The 18,970-nt window shown below is 40.5% G+C and overlaps 1 protein-coding gene and 1 long non-coding RNA gene across 7 annotated transcripts in view; one reads left to right on the top strand and one right to left on the bottom strand.

Annotated features, from left to right (window-relative positions):
* Positions 1–18,970, top strand: part of PPP3CA (protein phosphatase 3 catalytic subunit alpha) — a 185,773-nt gene that overhangs the window by 156,755 nt on the left and 10,048 nt on the right. For 2 of the 6 annotated variants that reach the window (XM_083456784.1, XM_083456781.1), the window contains exons 9-12: positions 3,787–3,912; positions 7,451–7,525; positions 13,106–13,132; positions 17,061–17,145. In XM_083456784.1, the coding sequence (XP_083312910.1) occupies positions 3,787–3,912; positions 7,451–7,525; positions 13,106–13,132; positions 17,061–17,145 (313 nt within the window). The remainder of the gene's footprint in view (positions 1–3,786; positions 3,913–7,450; positions 7,526–13,105; positions 13,133–17,060; positions 17,146–18,970) is intronic. The other 4 variants (XM_083456782.1, XM_083456785.1, XM_083456786.1 and 1 more) reach the window with 2 other exon arrangements.
* Positions 13,047–14,477, bottom strand: LOC310685209. The gene is made up of 2 exons (XR_014515122.1): positions 14,186–14,477; positions 13,047–13,945 (listed from the first exon to the last, which is right to left on the bottom strand). It is a non-coding gene; the product is annotated as an uncharacterized lncRNA (long non-coding RNA).

Genomic DNA, 18,970 nt, shown 5'->3' with positions numbered 1-18,970 from the left:
ATAAATTATAAGTATTAGTTTTAATGTTTCAGCCATATGAGGGAACTTGACCAGTAGAAGGATTTTAGGGCCCCCTATAAATATTTCATAAAATGGCTGTGTTTCTCATTTTGGCATCAGTGATAGCAGTAATTCATTTTACTTACCCTTCCATACTAAGCCAAATCACGTGTTCACATGAACAGCCAAGCTGTGTTTTGCCCAGTTGTTTTGATTCTATACTACACTGAGCTAAGTCATGGATTGGCTTAGCATGTTGTCGAAATCCAAGATCATGCCCAAGCAAGCCTCAAGCTGAATGAACCTCACTTGCGCCTCTTGTTTAGTCTGTAGATATCTAAACTACACACACCAGCTTTGGACAACACATGGCTTAGCACAGCAGCAGAATGATAGGGGACTCGCTAAGCATCTACAACCTTGTCTCCCAGAATCTGCACTTTGGCACTAAGACGTGGTTTGATTTAGTGTGACAGGTGAACAAGGCCCAGGGTTCGTGCTGAGAAATATCTACCTTTTGAGTATTATACAGTGGTACCTCGGGTTAAGTACTTAATTCGTTCCGGAGGTCTATTCTTAACCTGAAACTGTTCTTAACCTGAAGCACCACTTTAGCTGAAGCACTTTAGCTGCCACTGCGCTGCGGGAGCCTAATTTCTGTTCTTATCCTGAAGCAAAGTTCCTAACCTGAAGCACTATTTCTGGGTTAGCAGAGTGTGTAACCTGAAGCGTATGTAACCTGAAGCGTATGTAACCCGAGGTACCACTGTATATGCTAGAAAAGAAAGGTGACCAGAAGTAAATAAGAGAGGTCACGTTGAAATTACTGGCTAACTTATACTTTGCATATAAGAGAACGGCAAAGCATTTTTGTCTTTTCTAGAAATCAGAGCCTATGTATCTGTCCTAAAATAACATAATGTTAAAGGGAAGGTCAAAAACCAGCATATGTTCCATTCTTTTTATATCTCCTTCACAAGCACGGCAGAGATCTTGGTGGTTCACGCTGTGAGTAGGGGGATGTAAGTGTGAAGATGTGGTTGGAATCTAAGATTACAACAAAATTCTTAGCTGAACAGAACTTTAGAGCTGGTGAGAGATACATGATCAGATCTTACATACTTTTGGCGCTAAGGGGTACATGGTGACATCTAGCAGGAGTGGAATTTGAGGGGTGGGGCAGGGGGACTACCTAGCTGTTCTGATCTTGGGGTCCCAATATTTAACCCTTTAGAGTGGTACCTTGGTTTTCAAACTTAATCCGTTCTGGAAGTCTGTTCCAAAACCAAAGCATTCCTAAAACCAAGGTGCGCTTTCCCATAGAAAGTAATTAAAAATGGATTAATCTGTTCCAGACTTTTTAAAAGAACCCCTAAAACACCAATTTAACATGAATTTTACTATCTAACGAGACTGTTAATCAAAAATGAAAGCAATAATCAATGTACTAGACAATAAATTAAATAAAACAGTATTCCAGATGATAAAAATAAAAAAATTCTCACCTGCACTGATGATAGTCATTGTTTGGCGGGGGGTGGGGCTTTTATCCATTTCCACAGTCACACAATCAATCAGCAGCTGAACTGGGTTCCACACTTTCACAAAAACAAATTAACTGAAAAAGCCTCAAAAACAAAAACGCAAAATAAATAGCAAAAACAGAACTGCCAAACTTAATCCATTCTGGAAGTCCGTTTGACTTCTGAAATGTTCAACAACCAAGGCGCAGATTCTGGTTGGTGCAGGCGCCCCGGAAACAATAGCCAACAGCTGCACCACACATTCGACTTCCGAAAAACATTCGAAAACCGAAACACTTACTTCTGAGTTTTCAGCATTTGGGAACCAAGCGTTTGAGAACCAACGTAGCACTGTACTTGTGTTAGGTTATGAGAAAACATAGAAATATTTAGAAAAGTAACTTTTTTATATAAATACACACACACTGTAATATAAACACACACACACACATGCACATTAATAGTAGTTCCATAACTAATGGAGGATGCGTTGGCCATATATTTGTTTTGCTTCTTGACCTGGGTGCTTAACACAAGATGATGGCCAACAACAACCCACAATTTGACATAATTTCAAATTGTGTGTCGCCTATCATCTGTGAGGGCCCAGCTTCTTCGTTAGAGGTTAGAATTCCACTTGACAGGTACCCATATGTTGCTTGCATGGGTAAATAGCAGCTTTGAAGGATGATTTACACAGGAGAAACAGTACTGGGAAAATGTTGTACATCTCCTCCTGCAGCTCTTAGCGCAACCCAGTTAAGTCTCTCCTGAGGCCACTTTTTACAAAAAATGTTTGAGAATGTATAATGAATCGCCCACCACCTCAGTCGTGAATTCTCTTTTCTGATGAAATTATATTAGCTGGTACAAGGCATAAATTCAATCTGGAAGCTGTTCATTAATTAAGTTAAATTGGTTAAGTTAAATTGGTTGGTGAACTGAGTTCAGGCATGTCCACTGTACAATCCCCCAATTTTCAGTAAATGAGCTTCTGGTGAAGTAGCCTACACAATTACAAAATGACATTCCACCTTTATAAATAAGTAGCTGTGCAATGGCCCATAGCAAGGAAGCAAAATGGATTCTCAAGGATTTCATCCAGGCTGCATTTTTAAATGAACCAACCTAATTTGCTTCCCACACTAACATGCAGAACAGAATGTAGTTATCATTCAATTTTCACATTTCTCTTCCTTTTATTATATTTTTGGATAAAGTGCATGCAAAAGTTTTGAATGTGCAACGTTCAAAATATTGCACATTTTTGTGTAGGTTTTTGTTTTGCTTTTTAAAACCCATTCAGATTGATGTGGAAAAAGTTAGGGCAGACATTTCAATGAACATATACAAAGTTCATTGTGTTCAGTGTGACACGGCAGCTAAAAAAGCCAGTGCAATTCTGGGCTGCATCAATAGGCGTATAGCATCCAGATCAAGGGAAGTAATAGTGCCACTGTATTCTGCTCTGGTCAGACCTCACCTGGAGTACTGTGTCCAGTTCTGGGCACCACAGTTCAGGAAGGACACTGACAAAGTGGAACGTGTCCAGACGAGGGCAACCAAAATGGTCAAAGGCCTGAAAACGATGCCTTATGAGGAACAGTTAAGGGAGCTGGGCATGTTTAGCCTGGAGAAGAGGAGGTTAAGAGGTGATATGATAGCCATGTTGAAATATATAAAAGGATGTTTACAAGACAGTCAGAAATATTCATTTAAAACACAAATAAAAAAACAATTATTAAACACAAGTTACATAACTTATAAACAACCATCAACTTTAAAACAGTTATACCTACTAAAATTGTGTGTCAAAGTTACCAGGTTTTCTGGAACAATTTGGGGTTGTTCTTTTTAGCAGGCACTGAAAACAAAACAGTGAAGGTTCTTGTCCAATATCAATTGTCAGGGAGTTTGAAAAGGTAGGTGCTGTTAAAAGACTAATTTCTTACAAGTGCAAAAAATAATATGTGACACACGTAAAAATGCCAGTTTCACATATCTAAGTGGACAGTTATGAAATGAAGTGATCCTTCAAATAAACTGATCCCAAGCTGATGAGGGCTTTCTATACTAATAGCAGCACTTTGAATGTGGCCCAGTCAATAACAAATGGGCAGCCATTTGTTACAGATTCCTGAGCATGATATATGTTATACGCTGACAGGGTCTCACTCCTCACTTTCGTCACAAGTTTACCATCCATGATGGAGGATCAGGCCCCAGGTATATGATAGTAACAAATGACTTCTTTCTTTTATAGCTGCAGTATTGAAATATGAGAACAACGTTATGAATATCAGACAGTTTAATTGTTCTCCACATCCCTACTGGCTTCCAAATTTCATGGATGTTTTTACATGGTCTTTGCCATTTGTTGGAGAGAAAGGTAAGTAACTTCCTTTCTTCACGAAAACAGTTTCTCTGTGGACTAGGATGAGGGGAATGGGCTGTTCACTAAAAGGGACCTGTCAAACCTTGATGCACAAGATATTCTGAGGCCTAAGAAATGTGCCTTAAGGGAGAAAACCTTCTTTATGATGCGCTGAGGTCTGCAGTATGATCAGCAGACGTTCTTTTTGTTCCCAACCTTTTCTTAACAGCAAAAGTGATTTTTATTTATTGTGGTAGTGTACACTTCCTTTGAAATTCATTCAATTTTCTGAGCGGATGAGTTATCAGAGACTGGTGAAAAAGTTTAGCATCGTTATTTTTCTGGCCTCTTTACAGCAGGCCTTTATGTCAGTGTTTCTCAAATTGAGGCTCTTGCTTTCTTCCATCACTTCTCCTATACAACTTCCCTCAATGCAAGAGTCTAAGATGTAAGAAATCCGCATAGCTTGGGAGAATCTGTTTTTACTTAAAGCTGCTATAGTGCAGTCATTTTTGCTTTTAATATAAATAGTGATAGAGCAGGTAATTATAGGAGGTGTCCTACATAAATTAGACATTATTAATTTTTTAAAAATAAGATATCAGATCTCAAACTTTCTCAAAAACTAAAAGAATGACTCACAGCTTTTGATTTGGAATTTCTGCTTCCTAACCCCACGGCTTGAAGAGACTCACTCTCCAGATCTCACATATGCACAAATTAAAACAATTAGTGAATGGTTCAAGGATGTTCTTGTGGTGGTTCCACACCTTTGAAATTCATTTCCCAGCAAAACCTACTGGACCATCTCACTTTGTAGCTTTTGGCACCAGTTTCCTACTTTCCCCCACCTCTATTCATGGTTTGGGTTGCCATAGTTCAAAAAGTCAAAATTCAGACACAAAAGATGTTGAGCTATTTTTAATGAAATTCTCCAAAATCTACACTTCCGACACGGGCTGCCATACATCCAGATTTTCCCATACATTACAGCAATTTCCGCCTGGACTCTGTTTGCAAGGGCCGAATGCTAGCTATGTCCAGGAAATTTCGGACGTATGCCACAAACCCTAGTTTGTGTTTTGTCGCTTTCTGCTGTTTCAAGAGGTTGGGTGGGTATCTCAATGTGTTAGTCGGCTTTTATTGATACTGATTTTAAACTGACTTGCATGACTTTGAGCAGAACAACAGTGGCTTGTGGTTACTTTCTACTCAAGGAAAAAGCACAACTTGTGTTTCCAAAACCCTCACAAAGGTGGGGGACATACAGAATGCCTTTTAGGATGGAACGGTAGGAATTTAGATCCTGTGTGCCTTGAGTGTCATTCTAGCTATGCTTGGGAGTTGGGTTTTTTTGAAAATCACAATATCAGAAGCTTAGCTGGTGTCTGTACGGCAAAACAGGAAAAGTACCATAGGGGCCAAGATGCCCGTGTGGTTAATGAGCTGTCAAAGAAGCCATTAGAGGCAAGAAAGCTTCTTTCAAAATATTGAAGCCTTATCCAAATGGTAGAAAGTAGTGCTTTTTTCCCAGGGGAACACAGGGGTACGCATACCCCTAAACATTTTGTGAATCTTTGTACTTTTGTCCATTTACTGTATTTATTTCCCCCACTTTGAACTATAAAATGGTGATTTCCTTGAGTCAAAATGAGAGTACCCTAAACATTATTTTTTTTAATAAAAAAAAGCACTGGTAAAATGTATTGCTAAAGATAAAATCACCAAGCCTATAGAAGAACAAGCTTTGCTGAAGCAGAATCAGCATGGCTTCTGCAAGGGCAAGTGCCAACAACCATATAGATAGAGGTGATCTAGTTACTGTTGTGCACTTGGACTTTCAAAAAGCTTTTGACAGTGTACCTCACCAAATATTCCTGAGTAAGCTTAGCAGTCATGAAATAAGAGTGGTCCTCTTGTGGATCAGGAACTGGTTATGTAGAGGAAGCAAAGAGTAGAAATAAATGGGCGATTCTATGAATGGAGGGGTCTAGAGAATGAAGTCTGCAAGGAACAATATTTGGTATCTGTGCTTTTTAACTTCTTCATAAGCATTCTAGAGTTAGGTGAGCAGTGAGATGGCCAACATGGTTGTTGATACTAAATAGTTCAGGGTGGTTAAAACAAAACAAAAACCCCTTACATAAAAATATGATTCATAATGTAATCTGCGTAATGTCCACCATTATTAAGGTGCAACAAGATTATTTGTTGTCCTTATTGTGAATTAATTATTGCAGAGGGGGGGGGGTTGCTTCACAAGCAAGCTCTAACTTACATGGTGCTTTCCTAGTAGCCCCCCTTTTTTTGCAATATTTCAGTTATAACCCAATTTGCTGTTTAGCTTCTATTTTAAAAAATAGAAGCTAAAATCCAGTCCTTCCCCAGAATTTTTAAAGTTGGTTCTGACAGAAGTTTTAATTATGCTTTCTTTGTAGAGAAGCTATTCAATTTTCCCTTACCATTCCTCCTGTCATAGCATATTTGCTATAAACATGTTTATTTTAGGTATACATCTAATTGTGCACCTAAAAATGTGATTTGTCAATATGGCAGATAATTGAAAATGGTTGTGTCATGCAGACCCACTGATCAGGGAAATGGAACAAACGGCAATTTCCTGTTGAATGTACACTAGGGGTTGTATACAGCTGAAGTTTACTCATAGCAGACACATTGAAATTAATGGACATAAGTTGTTCATGGTCAGTAATATCAGTGGACCTACTCTGAGTACAACCATTGGTAGCAAAGCCAAGTTTGTTGCTGCATAGTATGTGAAACAGTCCTAAGAGGACGGAAAGCTTTGGAAAGCCGACATTACCATGTGCTCCAAATACATTACAATTTGGTAAATGTATTTTAGGCTAACCTCCAAGTTCAACAAAATGGCTTAAACAGAACTGCTTTTTCAGCAAAATCCAGGGTGTGCTGGTGCAGAAGTCTCCTGATCTTAGAAAGACGCTATCAGCTTGCATTAACAACCACCTAGTGCTAGGTTTTGCTTTTTTCTTTGAAGCATTCATTTAGACAGAAATGCCTTCTTTCCCTGTTTAAGCATTGCTGGGTACTTAGCTAAAATATCTTCTTTTTTGTCACTAGCAGCACCTCAGCCTTGTGCCTAGTACATGAGAGAAAGTGAGAGGAATGAGTAACAAACCTTCAGTGGGGACTGTAGAAAGCCTGAGCTAAACTGTTCACGTTGAGCCAACAAACCAGACTTCTGAGGAAAAGACACTAGGCTTTCCGTTTGTAGTTCAGGCACCAAAAGGGAGGGATGAACGTCTCTATATTTAAAAACAGGAACTTACTTGTGCAGTGATCCTTCAGTTTTGGCAGTGGACAGTACCAATTATCCCTTATTAACCACATGAGATCTTGGACCTCACTCTGAATATTCACACAAATAGCATCAAAAGTCCGATGCTATTGGCATATGCAAAGTGTTGTTTGTGCTGTGACCGTCATTAACTCCACTACACTAGCAGCTTTCTTGTCGGACACATCAGGTATCTCCATCTCTCACACATCTTCCATGTGGTTTTCTTTGCAGTGACAGAGATGCTGGTCAACGTGCTGAACATTTGCTCAGATGATGAACTCGGAACAGAGGAAGATGGCTTTGATGGTAAGTGCCTTGTGTCTTCTGCTCAAGTGGTGTGTTCCAATTAACGTTTGTGCCTGAAAACCGTCTTTATTAATCTCAAGGCAAGTCATAGGGTGGGCTATGGGAGGAACTCTCTGGACTACAGTTAAGTTCTTCCAAGCTGCCCAAGACAGTGTTCCTGCTAGACAACGGTATGTTTGCTTTTATGCATGGTTTGTTGGAAAAGAATGAAAAATATATCCTTCTCCTCTTTTGCTCCTCTTCAAATCAAAAAGGCACACAATTCCAAAAAATATCTTCTCTATGCCCAGAAGCCTGTGCAGAATGGGCCCAGTCATTTATATGAACAGAATGTGAAAGTTGGTTTTCCCTTTGCCTGATAATAGAAGGATATTTGTCTTGTTAGTTATTACAAAGTTCTTACGTTAGAGGCCAGCCATAGGGTGGCGGTTGAACTTGAAGTTAAGGTCCTCCCTGCTTCAGAAACAACAGGTCCCTGATGAGACCATTGTTCTTCCATGTCCAAAACAAATAGATCATTAGGAATTCCACACACCCCAGCAAAATACAATTTTAGACAATCCAAAAATCTTGGCTTGGCTACTTAGCCAACCATCATCTCTGATCACTGTGAATGCCCCCTGTGATAAACATGAGTGTCTCCTAAAGCTTATCACAACTTGCTCCTCCCTGAGTCCTCTGTCATGCACAGAGAGTCTGGGGAATGGGGTGGTTTTTCGCATTTGCGCTACATTATGAAGAAGGCAAGGAATTAGCAGGAGCATCTAACAAACAGTGTGAAGAGCTCCAGCTGTTTCTTGCCTTATTTTAAAGTTGCTGAGAACTCTGGAAAGGGGAGCCACATGGTGCTGGACATCTCGTGGCAAACTGGTGTGAAAAAACTTGTGTTTAGAGATTTAACTCTACTCCCAGTAAACTGAGAGTTTGATCATGGTTTTTCCAAGAAAGACAAGATAGACACCATGGAGTGTGTGTATTTAACATGCATAGCTGCTAGATTTTGTTTTGGCATGGCATTCCCAACCTTGAGAGTTACAACCTTCAGCATATTGCACTAACTGGAGCTTCGGGATTGTTTTATGGGCTAGCGCTTTATAAGTCTTTCAAGATGACTCAGTAATTATGGAAGACTGTATTGTTCTAATGACTGATTCCCCTCTCCCACCAAACTCCATTGTTTGAACAGATAGATCAGTTCAGCTGTTTGAGAGAATGGTGGCTTTGCCAACATAAAGAGGCCAGTTTGGGGTCTTCTGTGTCTTCAATCACTATGTCTCTTATTAATGAAATCTTCAAACTTGATCAAAGTAAATAAACTTGGGGCAGTTCCTAGTGTTTCTGCCTACATATTCATTTTATTTCTGAGGCAAGAGGGAACCTACAACACACTGAGGTAAAATAAAATACAGAGAGGAAGTATAGATAAGAATGGGTGGCCATTGGGTTCTTGTACATTTTAGAATGCTGATTGTTAATTTCATAGTATTGATATAGAAGCTCAGTCCTATTCCCACTGTCTGTTTACTGTGGTTGGCAACAACATTCATCTAAAGCAGGGATAGAGAAACATCCTCCCAGATGTTTTTGGACTCCAACTCCCATCAGCCCCAGTCAGCATGGCCAGTGGCCAGGGATGGTAGACATTGTAGTTCAGTGACATCTGAAGGGTCATGGGTACCCCATCAGTGATGTAGAGCCAAGGCCATAGGGTTCTTCATCCTAAAGAGGTCCAACAAACATAAAACCAGTCTTAGAACTGATTTCAAAGTTTGAGATGAAAACCTGCAAGGTAGCCTTTATCTTATGCATACCACATGTATATATTATGGTGGGGGATAATGCATTTTATTTCAAAAGTGCCTTGGTATCAGCTAATAATTTTATATCATTGTGCAGGCAGAGTATTGCTGTCTATTATTTCTATGGCCTTATAGTGTACCAAATGCTTTATAAACCATATCATGTAAAATTCTACCTTATTGTGAATAAGTTAATACCCATACTTTAATGGAATAATTTTCATATAATGTCTTTTGCTTTCCCTAATTGCTGTACTTAGACTATATTTTCATCTCAGATGCATGAGACAGATTTTGTTCCTGCCTTGAAGACTTGTTAAAAGTTTTCTAAAACTTTTTTTGTTAGGACTCGTTCTTATTTTTAGCAGTGGCTTAAGCTGAAGTCATAAATGCATATGGTGTAGAGTAGCTTCTTTCTCTTTAGTGACAATGCTGAAAAACTACTGTCACAGAATCTAAGGATTCAATTTGAAGTATACATATTAGGGATTTAGCCTTCAATCCTAAATTCCACTTACCTCAGGATAATCCCCACTAAAATTAGCAGAATTTATTTATGAGGGACAGGGTTAGGATTGCCCTGTTGCTCCCTGTGAACTATGATTCTCCTTTAAAACAAACTGGTCAGTTTCTAAACATGCCAACTTCAAACGATAGGTTATGAGGATGACTTGCTGAACAATTTGATTGGTTGAATATCCCCTTGTTTGTTTTAAACCACAGTCCCTAGTTTATATGTAATACTAAACTGAGATACTTTAAAAGTGGAACTGAAGTTGGCTGTGTATAAGGAGGAGGGGAGAGTGTGTGATCCCAATACTTTGGTGAGATTTTGCACAAGAAATAATGTTGGAAGAATGGTAATATTTATAGGCAAATGTTCCATCAAAATTCTCAGCAACTGGTATTCAGAGACATACTTCCTCTGTCAGTGGAGGCAAAGCATAATCATCATGGCTAGCAGCCACTCCTATTGTCCATGAGTCTCTCGAATCAGTTCTAAATCGTGCAGGTCTCGCACAACCACAGCAGGCTCCCTGCTCTGTCCTCATGGCATGAGCCTTTGGACACCCAAATAGGGTGAGGCAAGCAGCACATTCAAGAGCTTGGGTGCCTCCAAAATGGGACACTGGAAACTTTTGCAAAAATAATGTCTGTCACATCAAGCTGGCCTAACTTTAACCAGAGGACTGGGTACAAGGCTTGCTAGTTTCACCATCTGCCGGTGTGGAGGCAAGGATTGAGTATGATTGGGAATGAGGGAACATTCCTTCTAACAATGGTTGCATACAGGTTAACTCTAAACCATTCCTGCTTTCCCCCTGCCTTCTGTGAGGCTAGGAGGACTTCTCAAGTTTAGTTTCATTCTCAAAATGCCAACTTTTATAACCAAAACTGTAAGGGGAGGGGACAGTCCCTGAATACTTCAAGCGTGCCTCTTCTTTCAAAGAGATACAAATTTCTCAAACAATCCAAATTGGTTTTTTTCATCAACAGTCTTGCTTGGCTCCTAGTCATGCCTGTTGATAAAAATCTGCATTGTCCCCATTCCAATATCTGCTAAATAGCATATTTGCCACAACCAAACTAATTACTAAAAAAAGAGAGCCCACCTCATACATGTTGTGATAATATTCCTTATTCTTTGCTCCCTGACTGCTGATTCAGCTCAGTGACATTTTTCTTCTTCATTGCCTTCCTTACCCCCAACCCTCATTGCTTTTTAACCTGATTGCCTGGGGCATCCCACATGATAACCATCTATGATCACATCACACCAGATGCATGCTGTTGTCAACAAAACCACAGCTGCTGCCACAGCCAGGTTAAATAGCTGCGAGGGCGAATGGTCCAAGAAGAGATGAAAATGGTATAGAGAAGCAATGGCAGTAAGTGGTGGAAAAGGACAACAGATAGCTGGGGAAAGAAGCACTTTTAATTTAAAAAAATGAGAATAATGTGAAACTAGGTTTTGGATTAAATCTAAGATCACAACCCATCCAAGTACTGAAGCAGAGACTGCATTAGATAGATAGATAAGATTAGATAGAATTTTCTTGATGGAACTCTCATAAACAAATAGCTTGTTGTAGCTACCATTTATTTAAGAAGAATCTCTGCTGATTCTAATTAATGTGTGTAGATGAGGGACTGGTGTCTAGCAGCAGTAAAAATAGGCTTTCTGAGACAGTATGCCCTGTGATTATTTGTTCTGACCTGTTGATTTGCCTGCTTTAAGGGAAGGGGGAAAACTTAAATTCTTACATAAATGCAATGTATCTAAATTTATTTTGGTTTAATCTTGTATTTGTCATCAAATATTCTTAAGGAGGGAAAGCAAAGCAATATGCTGGTTGGGGTTTTTTTTATTAAAAAAACACAACTTTGCCTATTGCCTAGCAACCTGAACTAGTCTCTACAACTAGCTCACACTTTATGTGTTATTTTCCTAATTAATGGCATTCCTGGCTTACTGAATTTGACTTAGATGATTAAAAACCTTAGGAGGCACTAATTAAAATTATGCACTTACGATAGACGGCTTGACAGCGGACGACTTGATTTGTCCTTTGCACTGTCATTAAGAGGACAAACACTTCTTAATTAAACCTGGTCTAATTTTTTCTTGCTTAGTATAATTTCAGTGAAATATAACTGTAGCACTTGGGACATATTTAGTGGACACGACCTGCTAGGGATTTAGAGCTGGTGCATAGCACATTGGTTAGAAAGTGAGCAGTGAGTTTTCCATCTTGAGGAGTTTGTTGATTGCATTGTGAGCAAGAGATGGTAGAGTTATCAAAATCCCCTGTGGATTGTTGCTTGTGTGATAATTAGAGTCTAAAGTGCTATTTTACTTGGGGAAGTCCACCCCACATCTCAGCAAGGCATTCATTATGTCTTGGGCCCATACAGTCAATCCCCCTCTGCTAGTCCATGCACGTGCTCTACCCCTACATTTTATTTTTACAGCAACCCTGTGAGGTAGGTTAGGCTGAGAGATAGTGACATGCCCAAGGGCATCCAGTGAGCTTCGTGGCTCAGTGGAGTTTTGAATGAACCTCCCCAGTGCTAATCCCCCCCCCCCTTTTGACCACTGTTCCATGCTGGTTTTCATTTACCGTATTTTTTGATCTATAAGACCCACATTTTCCCTCCTAAGAAGTAACGGGAAATGTGTGTGCGTCTTATGGAGTGGATGCAGGCTGCGCAGCTATCCCAGAAGCCAGAACAGCAAGAGGGATCGCTGCTTTCCTTGCGCAGCAATCCCTCTTGCTGTTCTGGCTTCTGGGATTCAGAATATGTTTTTCTTGTTTTCCTCCTCCAAAAACTAGGTGCGTCTTATGGTCTGGTGCGTCTTATAGAGCAAAAAATACGGTGCATGGCATACATATACATGCCTCTCTCCTCCTCCCCTGGTTAACATGTAAAGGTTGTTCCCCTTTAAAAAGAAGTTGCATGTCCCAAGCACCATGGCCAATAATAAACCAGCCTTGTGGTTGTCTAGCTGCATTTTAGTTTATTGCACAAGTTACTAACAAGGCTTTGAGCTGCAGAGTGCTTTTCTTCTCATCATTGTTTTTTTTCCATTCCTTCTTGATGTTCCCTGCCTAATTTTGTTTCTTTTCTATTTTTCAGAATTACTTAAGCATTGCTTTCCCATTGATGTTGTCGTGTTTTATACTTTCCTCCTCTGCCTCCCCTACCCCCTTTTTTTAAAAAAAAAAAATCTGCAATCTTCACTGATCTGTTTCTTTTCCCCCCTTTGGAATATCATAAGAAGATCCTATTTATGCGCAGAAGAAAGGTATTATTAAATGGGCAAGAAAGGCTTACATTTAATTTGCTTTTGTGTGACTTTTCCCAAGTGCTAACTTTCAGGAATTTCCTTCTTCATATCGGCCACTGTGATCCCTCCCATTTAGCACCAATGCTTGATTCTGCCACATTCTCTACTCTGGACTGAACACTAGTGCCCACTTATCTTAAATGCTTGAAAGTGAGCACATTCCCTACCTAGAGTCAGGAAAATCACTGCATTTACTTTGGTAAGGATTAAGTTACATGTGATCGTCCATGATAGATCTATGTCTTTGAAGGCATGTTTGCCCCATTCAGATTTAAATCAGGATAGGCAATTGAAAGGGCCACATGGCATGGAGATCTCTAACCCTTCCCCACCAACTGCTATAATTTGAGCACCCCCTCCTCCCTCCATGGAGGGACATATTAGGAATGGAGGGATGGGGTGGAATCAGCACCTCCTACCTGAGCACAGCTTTAAATTGCACTGTACATTTCATTCATGAATGGGACAAAGCTGCAGTTTGGGCCTTAACCTTCCTGAGAACTTGATGAAGGGTGGTATACAAATTTAATAATAAATAAATAAGCAAATAACCTTTTTTTTCTAAAGTGTTGCCAGTGTGTCATATTTCTCTTCTAAGCATCTGGTAGCATCAGAATGCCGGAGGGACCAGATCCAGCTCTTTCTTATGAACTGAGCCCATTGCCTCAGGCATCTTCCTTGTCGGTTTCCACTGTTCCATGTTGCATAGAAAGATGGTGTTGAAACTAAATGAGTGCAATGGCTTTTAATGCTGAATGAATGTCGTGGAGACTATATAGAATTGGAATTTGCTCATAACATTTGTTAACTATTTCTAAATGGTAATTCCAACATTAGTCAATCTCTGAGCTGACCCATTGAAATTAATAGGCCTTAACTTAGGCACATTTCAATAAAAGCAGCAGACATTTGTTTTGGAAACTTAAAAGATATGATAATACCTATGGAGGGAAGAAACCTGTTTGAGCTGACAAAATTATGTAAATCTAAGGGCTATATAACATTCTTTACTTATACTGATTTAATTTTCTGCAACATTTCTTGTCTCCTTTTTCCTACAAGTATTTATGTTCTTTTCTTGTTTTTCCCTTTCCCCCACTATATACCTTGCAGAGACAGTCTCTTGTCTTTATCATTTTCTTGCCTTGTGGTACCACTCAATGTGTTCCACTTTTCCTATATAGTATTTCCCCATATTCTAGTTTTATGAGTAAACAATTACAGAGTTTGCTCCCTTGAATCTGTGTTTCACCTGCCAATTAAAAATTAACATGTGCTAATAAATCCTGTTCCACAATCCTGTCCTCTGACCAATGATATTTACCTACTTTGAAATTTTTATTGTTATTTCATAGAATCATTTATGTGTTTATTAAAAAGGTAAAGGTAAAGGTACCCCTGCCTGTACGGGCCAGTCTTGACAGACTCTAGGGTTGTGCGCCCATCTCACTCAAGAGGCCGGGGGCCAGCGCTGTCCGGAGACACTTCCGGGTCACGTGGCCAGCGTGACATCACTGCTCTGGCGAGCCAGAGTCGCACACGGAACGCCGTTTACCTTCCCGCTAGTAAGCGGTCCCTATTTATCTACTTGGCCCGGGGGTGCTTTCGAACTGCTAGGTTGGCAGGCGCTGGGACCGAGCAACGGGAGCGCACCCCGCCGCGGGGATTCGAACCGCTGACCTTTCGATCGGCAAGCCCTAGGTGCTGAGGCTTTAACCCACAGCGCCACCCGCGTCCCGCCATGTGTTTATTATTCAACACTTAAATCATTAGTTTCTATGTTATACCTAAGGGCCCAAATTATCAGCCTGCAGATCATTAAAAGAAAACAAGACTATAAAACCTGATTGTTAAGTTGAACAGGAAGTCAAAATAGATTGAATTCTATTGGATCATTGTTTGATTAATATCTGATACACGTGATATCGCTGTCAGGCCTCTCTTAACCATTTTTAATTACTAGCCACTTTTAATTGCATTTTTGCCATTCCTATTTAAAGTCAGTGCACTCTTATTTAAAACACACACATCATCTCCCCTCCTCACTGCTGCACCCTAGATATTGCATCACTTTGCATTTTCTGGTACAACAGTGAGAGAAAAGCATCATTTCCCTTTCTGACTGAGACTCTGAAACCCTCCAAAATAACCCCACCACTTAAAATAACACATGCCGGAATTTTAAATACTTCAAATGTAAAATTCTTTATATTTGCTGCTTCTCAGATATGCCAAACAATTTTTTTTGGTATTTGTTTCAAAGATGAGACATGAAAACTTCTAGAAACCAATTGTAAGATTATTTTGTGATGCACTTATTTCCTCTCCCATTCTGTTGTAAACTTTATGGCAGAAGATGCAGTGAAACCTTTCATTGTGTGCTTGAAATCAAAATCTGCAGGCACAGGACAGTTAGGAGTTAGATTTGCTAGCTATCTCAGTCCCCCTAGTACGCAGGGTTGGCCTTAAAGGTAAAGGTAAAGGGACCCCTGACCATTAAGTCCAGTCGTGACCGACTCTGGGGTTGCGGTGCTCATCTCACTTTATTGGCCGAGGGAGCCGGGATACAGCATGACTAAGCTGCTTCTGGCGAGCCAGAGCAGTGCACAGAAATGCCGTTTACCTTCCCGCCGGAGCGGTACCTATTTATCTACTTGCACTTTGACGTGCTTTTGAACTGCCAGGTTGGCAAGAGCAGGGACCGAGCAACGGGAGCTCACCCCGTCGCGGGGATTCAAACCGCCGACCTTCTGATCGGCAAGTCCTAGGCTCTGTGGTTTAACCCACAGCACCACCCGTGTCCCTTAGGGTTGGCCTTAGCATTAGGCAAAGTGAGGCAGCAACCTCAGGCAGCAGATGTTGAGAGTGGCTGTAGACCCTTCTGTGCCTCTTGAGCTCTGGGCCCCAGTAGTAGCAGAGCTTTCTTATTGCTGGCCTTAATGTCTACCATGAGGCCCTTAAACTAGCCTGTTTTCCTCAGGTGTGATGGAGAACACGGTCCTACCACCTGTGTAAGATTCAGCTGTCAGTCAGGAGGGGTGTTCTCCACCTGGAATGGGGAGTCAACAAAACGTCCTGAGTCAGCCCCAGTGGTATGCAGTCACAGGCACTCCCTGTCAAATTGCAGTGGATGGTGAAGGCTTGAATGTATTTATTTCTGCAGTTAGGATCGCTGGTTCCTAAGTCTGAGCTGGTGCTCAGTATTCCTCACCCAGAACATTAGAAATAAGAAATCACTATTGCAAGTTTGCACTTTGAAAATATTTTACCTGCTGGGTCAAGATAAAGGCAATTTGGAGATGAGTTAAGCCCCAAGGATAAAAAAAAGTTTACTCCTAGACTTACAGGCTCCCTGCAGTGGTTTGCAGTGGTTTTGTTGTTGATTTTTGTATACACAGGAAGATATGGGGGGGGGGGCGGAGGCAGAAACCGCCCGGCAGAAATAGAGGCAAAATGCTAAGGTGTTTTCTACCCTAGCTTTGACATTTTGGTAGGAATAGAATGGGCCCCAGTTAGGCACTTGATAGTTTCTCTTTCCCATTTGTTTCAATAGGGATAAGTTGGGATTGCTTAGTAAGTTAAATTTTCATTTTTAGAAAAGAAGGAAGGAAGGAGACAACTAACCCTATAATTGTTGGGATATTTGGCGTATAAATGAGTTTTGGTTTGCTGAAAGGGTTTTTCCAATATTACAAACAACTGCTGTGGTCCCAAACAACCACATTGGCATGGGAGGCTTAAATGGTCTAATTCTGTGGTGTTGAGATATCTTTCTCAACTGGGAAGCCAGGCTGCGAAAGCATTAGAAAAAATGCTCAAAATTTATCATTACTAACTACTAAACATTATAATTCTTCATGTTTATTATTATTTTTCCCCCTTATAGGTGCCACAGCCGCAGCTCGGAAAGAAGTTATAAGGAACAAGATCCGGGCAATAGGCAAAATGGCTCGAGTATTCTCTGTGCTGAGGTATGACTTCTTTGCTACTGTTTATTACAAGGATGACAAGGTGCTTTCAAATGCTGCTTCTCTGTTGATGCACTCGCCATTTGAAAGCTTTGTTTTTAATTCCCTCAAACTGGTTCTGTTTCATCCAGAATGTAGCCACTTTTAATTTGTATACCGTCTTTCTATCTTACAATACCCAAGGCAGTTTACAAGCTGAAGAAACAAAGAATGTATACCTTATAAGAATCTAATGCAATACAAAAATGTGGTAATAAAAGATAACTTTAAAATATGCAACCTACATCAAATAAAGTAACATTCAACATCCAGAGAAAACTGCTAGATGGACCAATGATCTGAATTGGTATAAGGCAAATTTCAGTGTTCCTATGTCTCTAAATTTGGCCTTCCTCCCTACTGCTTTGCAGCCATTCAGGAGCAACCAGGATTTCCAAGCTCATGCCAAACCACCAAACATCTAATGGTGTCATAAATCACAAAGAAGATGAAATCATTGGGTTCCAAGCCACAGCACACAATGGAAATTCCAAATGGTTGCAATCCTCATCAGAATATAGCCGTGTGAGCTCATGCAAAGTATGCATACCTGGCAAATTCATTAAAATGCAAATACATCAGGTTGTTGGTATCTCGACAAGATAAGCCTGGATGGCTATCAAAGATGTGCCAACAAGGTGTTAAATAAGAATAAATTGGAATTTTAATCTTAATAGCAGGCCTCTGCCAATGAAGTTTGCATTAAAATGATGCAGTCAGGAATATGTGTTTCTCATGTCTTTGCTACTCCTTATCCCAGTATAGTCATACCTTGGTTGTCGAACGGAATCCATTCCGGAATTCAGTTCGATTTCCAAAAATGTTGGACAACCAAGGTGCGGCTTCCAATTGGCTTCCTGCATGCAATCAGAAGCCACATCGGACATTCGGCTTCTAAAGAACGTTCGCAAACCGGAATACTCACTTCTGGGTTTGTGGCGTTCAGGAGCCAAAACATTCAAGTCGCAAGGTGATCCAAGCTACAACTGTATTAGAATTAGGAGGTAGAGGACCAGTTGTTTTATTTATTATATATGTATCCTGCTTTTTAGGCCTAAATTTGCATCCAAAGTGGCTTACAGCAATACAAAAAAATCCAATACGTAACAACATAAGTGGCATCCAACTAAATAATTGCACACACTGGACAACCTCCACTTGCACAGCATGACTTTTTGCCCTCTGTGCTTGCTGCGCCATCGTCACATCTGCTCCCGGGTGGGTTAGGGAACAGCCATAACAGATTTAGTGGGCACATGGAGGGGAAGGAAGTCCTATTCCACAAGTGGAAGTTGTTCTGCTCATGCAAGGATTTAAGAAGATAAGAAGATCCAGGTGGAACAGGCCAGTGTCCCTCCTAGTCCAGCATCCTGTTCTCACAGTGGCCGACCAGATGCCTGTAGGAAACCAGCAATCAAAACAGGAGCACAAGAGCACTCTCTCCTCCTGTGGTTTCCAACAACTGGTATTCAGAGGAATTGCTGTTTGCAGCTGTGGAAGCAAAGCCTAGACATCACTGCTAGTAGCCACCGGAAGCCCTCTCCTCCATGAAGTTGTCTCATCCTCTTTTAAGGACATCTAGGTTGGTGACTATTGCTGCCTCCTGTGAAAGTTGGTTCCATACTTTAACTATGTGCTGTTGTGAAAAGTACTTCCTTTTATCTGTCCTGAGTTACTTAGTGCTACTTTGGATACAATTCATGTATTATAAAAATGTAATGAGGGTATGGTCTGCGGCCACATGAGCTTTAGATTTGCTAAAAGAAAATGGTTCCGGGTCTGGTCAGTG

Source organism: Podarcis tiliguerta (genome assembly GCF_965153285.1).
Source record: "Podarcis tiliguerta genome assembly, chromosome: 9".
NCBI classification, from domain to species: Eukaryota; Metazoa; Chordata; class Lepidosauria; order Squamata; family Lacertidae; genus Podarcis; species Podarcis tiliguerta.
The sequence above is the reverse complement of the archived record's forward strand: the minus strand, read 5'-3'. Positions and strand labels throughout refer to the sequence as shown.